A 6916-nucleotide genomic window follows, 5' to 3' on the forward strand; every position below is an offset into this window, starting at 1 on the left:
GGAGAAACGCGGGGGAGCCGGGACGGTGCTTTTCTGGAACAGGCGCGCTGCCAAGTAGCTTTTAACGGCGATTCGTCTCAAAAGCCACCTGCCACTTGAGACGGCTCGAATACCGTTTACCGGCAGGGTCCAGCACTGTATGTCTCCAGAGATTGCCCTTAGAACAGCTTTGCTATAGACCCACTGGTCCCGCCGGCGTGCAGGAAGAAGCACAGAGGTGAATGCCGTGAGCCATCTCATCCTAGGGCTGAATATTCCTATCCAGCACCGTGTAAGCAGTTTGGAGACAACTGCCAATTGCTATTTTTCAACAAAACTTGCTCATGTATTATTACTGACTTTGTGTTGCCACTTGATGATTACTACAAAAGAATAAAAATTACACAACCCTCCCCCATCATTTTAAACATTCACTCCAAATTAAAGGTTCTATCTGACAGTTTGGACGTAGTGAGAGAGACGATTCCTCCGGCCCCCTGGCCTCCTTCAGTTTTACATTTTACTCCTGTTCTTTGTACACTTGAGCTGAGCTACTTGAATCAGTATTTTCCCTTTTACCGTTAATATTACAGAGCTACCAGTGCCATGAGGGATTACACTTTGTGCAACTGCTCTGTCATGACTGGTTATTGCTTAAAAAAAACACCAAACCAGTCCTTTTCAGAATGCTTTATACCTTGTATCATACAGAAGTTACTGTGAAAAACAGTTTTGAAGGGGTGACAGATCCCAGAGTCAAGAGGGTTGGCAGAGATGCATCATAGGACTTTCATTTAGCGGCCCAAAGCCTGGTGCAGAAATTCCCCAGTCTAACAAGCTATGGGTTTTTACATACTCTTACAGCAATCAGTGAATCAGCCATCTGTAGTAGCAGACACTTAGATGTCTAGTTTTATTGAGGTATTCTGTTTCACGTCTTAACCATGTTAGACTCTAGTTGAATTGACTTAAGACAAATTGTTTTCTGTTTTTAATTTTGATTTCCAGAAAACAAGAGGTGAAGCCCGTAGTATGAGGCTTACTGTCCTTCATGTACAGCCCAGGGTAACAGAACAGCTATAGTCACGGCCAGGTTTATTTCTGCATCATGCATATAAAGTTGTTTCTTCCAAGAAGTGGGAGTGCTGGTCTAAATGCCATAGTAAGTACGTTCATACAGGCCTATGAGCAATCATGCCATCGCTGCTCAGGTGTCTCGGGAAGTCTGCATTAACTAGATTGTTGTGCCATACAGTCTGTTCCTGAAATGGAGCTGTGAGAACTACATAATTCCTAATGCACAACAATTGCTATGCAAACCTATACTTCTGAAAGCAGAAGTATTCCTTAGTGATGACCATCTCTGATGTGCAACTGTGCTTACCCTCCTTTTAGGTACTATCATAGAGAAACATTGACCCAACAGGAGTAATCAATTGCATTTTAAAGAAATGGTCAGGTTTTGTACAGTAAGATTCAATGTATAACTTGTTTGAAGCTTACTTGAACATTTTCAAGATTTCTATAATGTGCAGACCCTACAAAAACCTAATCACTGTGATGCGGTACTTTCCTGCACTCTTCAAATACAGGGACACTTTATTTGCCTTTTCAGTGTCTTCCTTTTTTTCCTGCTGCATCTCTCTCTTTGCAGCATTGCTGTCTATTACATAACATTCTAATGAGAAAAGGTTTTATTGTTTAGATGCAAAAGTGCTTGTGGCTACACACAGAGGATATGAAAGACAAGATTTATCAAATAAAATATATTAAAAAATTACTGATAATGTAATAACAACAACAGAAAGTATTTGCTTCAGGCAGACAGTGTTACTGAGCATTGCTGCAGTTACTAGCTCCTGTCATCCACAAAACCCGTCCGTGCAAACTGTCATTGCAGTTTAGCTTAGGTACTTATTTGATGTATGAAAACTGATTGATAGCTGATCAGAAGCTTGAAGAGATCCATCTTTTCAAGGTACTGGTCCATCACGGCTGTATTGCTGTCCTCAGTAGGGAACAGAAAGCCTAGGTGATTCGTCCACTGTTGCACAGAATATTTGTGATGCACCAGGAGTGAATAGTCCAGGAGCTTCATTTAACAAGGTCTTCTAACAAAAATCCCGCAGACTTTAATGCAGTAGTTATTATGTATTTGTGAAGGTTAAATACACCCCTGAACTGCTGTTATGGCTTCAGTTTATCTGTGAAATGGTGATTTGGTTGAAATCCAGTTTTGACTTTGAGAGACCTGCGAGGGGATGTTAATTTAAAACTTAACTGTGTACATCTCATTTTTATGTATTTTTTGCAAGCTTTGTAAGGACTAAACCTGAATAAGGAATAGTTAAAATTGCACTGCATCTTAAAGTATTTAAAATAGTCCTGTATCTTATTTAAACTTGTAACTGTAGTGCAATTTCCACCTATTTTGGTTAAATTACTTTGGTGAGATAATTGTCCCAATATCTGTAGACTGTAATTGCTTTCTGTTTCTTAGGCAACACTCTTGAGCTTCGTCATGGGAGCTGTAGTGGCTGATGATGGTCCATCTGGTGTTAAAGCCCCTGATGGAGGCTGGGGCTGGGCTGTCCTTTTTGGCTGTTTTATCATCACAGGATTCTCCTATGCCTTTCCTAAGGCAGTGAGTGTCTTCTTTAAAGAACTTATCCGGGAATTTGGCATTGGATATAGTGACACTGCATGGATTTCCTCCATTCTGTTGGCCATGCTTTATGGAACAGGTAGGTAGTTTTCTGTTTTTGAAACAGTGTTTGTCATGCAATGATGTTTGTAAATCATACAGCCATTTACAGCGTGAATCGTAATTGCACATGGTTACTTGTGTACAAGTGAGGCATCCAAAGAGGAATTACTACTAGTCACAGAAATACAACAGTTATTTAAGCACATCCAGCTTGCATATAAAATTACATTTCTGTAACTCAGTAGCTATTAAAGATGATGAAAAAAAAAATTGCATGGCACTCTGAAGATGAAAAAGACTTAAGTATTTGACTATAGAGGAAAGAACACTCTTCTGGATTGGCCTGACAGTATGGACAGAGCACGGAAAGAATCATAGAATAATTTCGGTTGGAAAAGACCTTTAAGATCATCGAGTCCAACCATAAACCTAACCCTGCCAAGTCCACCAAAGAAGAAATGTAAACTGACATAAAATCAATTGCAAAAATTAGTTTACCTTAGCAACTGTAACTTGCTCTTCTTGCCTAGGTCCACTCTGTAGTGTATGCGTCAATCGCTTTGGCTGTCGCCCTGTCATGCTGGTGGGTGGCCTTTTTGCCTCAATGGGGATGGTGATAGCCTCCTTCTGCACGAGCATCCTTCAGGTCTATCTAACTGCAGGTGTGATTACTGGTAAGTAGCATGCATGGTTGAAAATGAGTTAGCTAATGTCTTAGCTTTAGGTTGAAGTTTTGTGTAAGTGACAAATATCTAAATCATCTGGACCATCCAGATGGGCTCTTATAAAGATGGCAGATAAATCTGGAATTAAGCTCTCATTTATTTTTTAATGAATGTTAATTTTTCTGGTATGCTTAACATACCAGAAATGCTGTAATCGGTGGAGTGTAACTATAGAGTACAAGAATATTATGGAGGTGGAATGCTTTTTCTAACAAATGTTATCTTAGAATTCTTTTGTCCATTTGAAATAAAACTCTTTTTCTCCTAAGTCATGAATCAGAAAAACTGTAATTAGAATTTTTTTAATACTGATATTGTAGGCCAGTATCAAGTGTTATGTACCTCTGTTACAGGCTTGGGTCTGGCACTAAACTTTCAGCCTTCGCTCATCATGTTAAACCGCTACTTTGACAAACGCCGGCCCTTAGCTAATGGGCTATCTGCTGCTGGGAGTCCAGTGTTTCTTTGTGCTCTCTCACCGTTGGGGCAGATACTACAACACGAGTATGGCTGGAGAGGCGGATTCCTTATACTGGGTGGGATGCTGCTCAACTGCTGTGTATGTGGAGCATTAATGAGACCTTTGGAGCCACCCAAAAAGTCTGAAGCTACCAAAGAACCATCTGAGAAGAAAGTGAAGAAAAAACTTCTAGATTTCAGTGTGTTTAAAGATGGTGGCTTTGTAATCTACACGCTAGCAGCATCTATCATGGTGCTTGGCCTCTTTGTTCCCCCAGTTTTTGTTGTGAGTTATGCCAAGGATTTAGGGTATCAAGACACCAAAGCAGCTTTTCTTCTGACTATTCTGGGATTCATCGATATCTTTGCTCGTCCTATTTGTGGAATGGTAGCTGGTCTTAAATGGGTTAGACCACGCTGTGTCTACCTCTTCAGTTTTGCTATGATTTTCAATGGCTTTACAGATCTCATGGGTTCTATGTCTGTTGATTATGGTGGCCTAGTGGTCTTCTGCATTTTCTTTGGCATTTCTTATGGAATGGTAGGTGCTCTCCAGTTTGAAGTTCTCATGGCTATTGTTGGTACTCAGAAGTTTTCGAGTGCTATTGGTTTAGTGCTCCTGGCAGAAGCTATGGCTGTTCTAATTGGTCCACCATCAGCAGGTAAGTAATCCATTTAGTTCACAATTCAAAATAATTTGCCTTGCATCTATTTACACAAATTGTATTATAAGGGACCAGAGAAAAAGACAGCATGAGCCACTCGAGAGGTGCATATTGTGCTAGTGTTGCACATGCTTCAGTGATTTTGCAGTTATAATCTGAAATAGTCCAAGACGAGGTCAGATGAAGCTTTTCCTTCTTGGATCTATTTCAGGATTGGTTGAACTGCCATCGGGAGATGCTGCTCTTTCTCCACGGCCCTCTTAGTGGACGGCTAGGATTGTATGAGATGAGCTTTACACACACAATGAATAACTTTTGTGAACTTCAGACCTCTTTGGAGTTGGGATTCAGAATATGAAACCTGTCAATTTACTTTGGGAAGTACTAGGATAGATTCTCTATACCCATGGTAGATTTGGAGGAGGAAAGAAAACGTCAGAAGGACAGAAAAATATCCTACAAGGAGGACTGTAAAACTACTGTTTTAGGGAAGGTAGACTGCTTCTGTTGCACATGTCTCACAACCCAAGAATAAGGAGACATTACAAAATATTCAAATTCATTAATTTGAATTCAAAAATGCAAATTAATTACTAATTGAAGAACATAAATTTTACAGACCCTGAACTGAAAACCCCATCCAAAACCCACCAGTTCACTGCCATAAAACGTGTACTGTTTGTACCAGACACTAAAAAGCATCAAGTATCTTTATTGTGACAGAACCCTTCATGGAAAAAAACCAGTACTATGTACTAGATTCCTCTGATCTTCAGGTTTGGAGAGGCACTTCCTTCACATCCTCCCTCCTGTTCTTTCACCAAGTCCTGTGAAAATTTAACTTGACTAAAGCACCAGAATCAGTCAGTTACTCCAGACTGACGATTAAATAAGATCTGCATCTTAAGCAAATGCCCACGTAGGAAAGGAAATGAGACTGGGAGCAAGAGGACACCGATAACACAGATCTTTGCCATGGATGCACACATTTTGATCTGACATACATGGCACTTGTCTCCTGCATATGAAGGCTAGGCTGGTTTTACTGCAGTTGAATTGCACTGGAATTAAACTGAACTGAAATAATTGAGAAATATTTTGTTATAAACTTACTAAAATGCTATTTCAAAAAAAAACTTGGTTAGATAGTCATGGTGCTTCTAGACAGGAGCCATTTAAATGTTAAAAAAAGGCAGAAAAAAATTTCATTGCAAGATAATAACATATTAATTACCTGGAATGTTGTATTTTTTTCAGGAAAACTCTTGGATGCAACAGGGAGGTACATGTTTGTTTTTATTATTGCTGGAATTGAAGTTACCACCTCAGCACTTGTATTAGCCTTGGGAAATTTCTTCTGCATTAAGAAAAAATCAGAAGAACCACATACAAAAGAAGAAGCAGCAGAAAGAGAGGAATTAAGCAAATCTGAAGACAAAACTCCTGAAGACGCCAAGGTAGACTCTATTGAAGTGGAGCAGTTTCTGAAAGATGAGCCTGAAAAAAATGGCGAAGTTGTAACTAACCCGGAAACGTGTGTGTGAGCATAACAGGAAACCAACAAAGCATTTAGAAAAGGAAGATTTTCAACACTATTTATTTTAGAAATAGAACTAGTTTAGGGCTGGGCCATCTGCTTTATTAACTGGAGGCCAGTCAGCTCATCAAGTCTCTCTGGAAGCTGATTAGCTAGACAACCTTTTATCGGAAAATTAGCTTTATCAGTAAAAGGTGGAACATTGTGGTTATCATTTTCATGTAAATTAAAAAGCTTTTATAAACACAAGTAGAATCTTGCTATGCATCACCAGGAACTACTCACCTGGAAGAGATATAGGAAAAATATATTTTAAGAAAAGTGGAATTATATGTATGTTTTCAGACAATATTAGTGAAATTGCTATGTTGTGTGGCTAAATATAATTGCTCTTTCTGTGTCCTTTGTGAAGGGGAAAGAGAGTTTGAGACGGAGAAAAATCTCAGGAACTTAAAGGTCTCCATTAGGTTTTTTAATTTCTTACTTTAGATTTTTAGATTTATTGGCTCAGCCCTAATTTAATTTTGATAATATCTGTTACTTTGATTTATGTAAATGTATTTCTGAGTTTTGTCTAAATCTGTAATCTTTGTAATTATCATCTGGAAACACTGTATGTGGAAAGGCATATTACAGATACTGTCCTCAGCAGATCACACAAGTGGTATTCTGAGGTAGTACTTAAAGAAAATAAAATGAGAAGCAATGCTGACAGACTGTAAGCAAGCGAAATTAGCCTGCATTTATATACATGGTTTTCAGTACAGTTTCCTTGCAGCATTGACAAATATTACAAGTAACACAGAAAAGATGGGATGGATACTGGGTTTACTAGAATCTTCTG

At 39.0% G+C, this 6916-nt stretch overlaps 1 protein-coding gene across 1 annotated transcript; it reads left to right on the top strand.

Moving 5' to 3' along the window:
- The first annotated feature begins 2480 nt into the window (after nucleotides 1-2480).
- SLC16A3 (solute carrier family 16 (monocarboxylate transporter), member 3) lies at nucleotides 2481-6775 on the top strand. Its single transcript, XM_010075053.1, has 4 exons — nucleotides 2481-2723; nucleotides 3217-3360; nucleotides 3765-4532; nucleotides 5793-6775. The coding sequence occupies exons 1-4, from the start codon at nucleotides 2501-2503 to the stop codon at nucleotides 6077-6079; spliced, it is 1422 nt and encodes a 473-aa protein (XP_010073355.1). The 5' UTR covers nucleotides 2481-2500; the 3' UTR covers nucleotides 6080-6775.
- The last annotated feature ends 141 nt before the right edge of the window (nucleotides 6776-6916 follow it).

This window comes from Pterocles gutturalis, unplaced genomic scaffold, assembly GCF_000699245.1.
Source record: "Pterocles gutturalis isolate BGI_N339 unplaced genomic scaffold, ASM69924v1 scaffold35121, whole genome shotgun sequence".
Taxonomy (NCBI): Eukaryota; Metazoa; Chordata; class Aves; order Pterocliformes; family Pteroclidae; genus Pterocles; species Pterocles gutturalis.

Bases quoted from the DNA above. Each gene is read 5' to 3' on its own strand.
- SLC16A3 (XM_010075053.1), top strand. From the start codon at position 2,501: ATGGGAGCTGTAGTGGCTGATGATGGTCCATCTGGTGTTAAAGCCCCT. The intron at 2,724-3,216 runs GTAGGTAGTTTT...CTTCTTGCCTAG, and splicing joins GGCCATGCTTTATGGAACAG to GTCCACTCTGTAGTGTATGC. The intron at 3,361-3,764 runs GTAAGTAGCATG...CCTCTGTTACAG, and splicing joins AACTGCAGGTGTGATTACTG to GCTTGGGTCTGGCACTAAAC.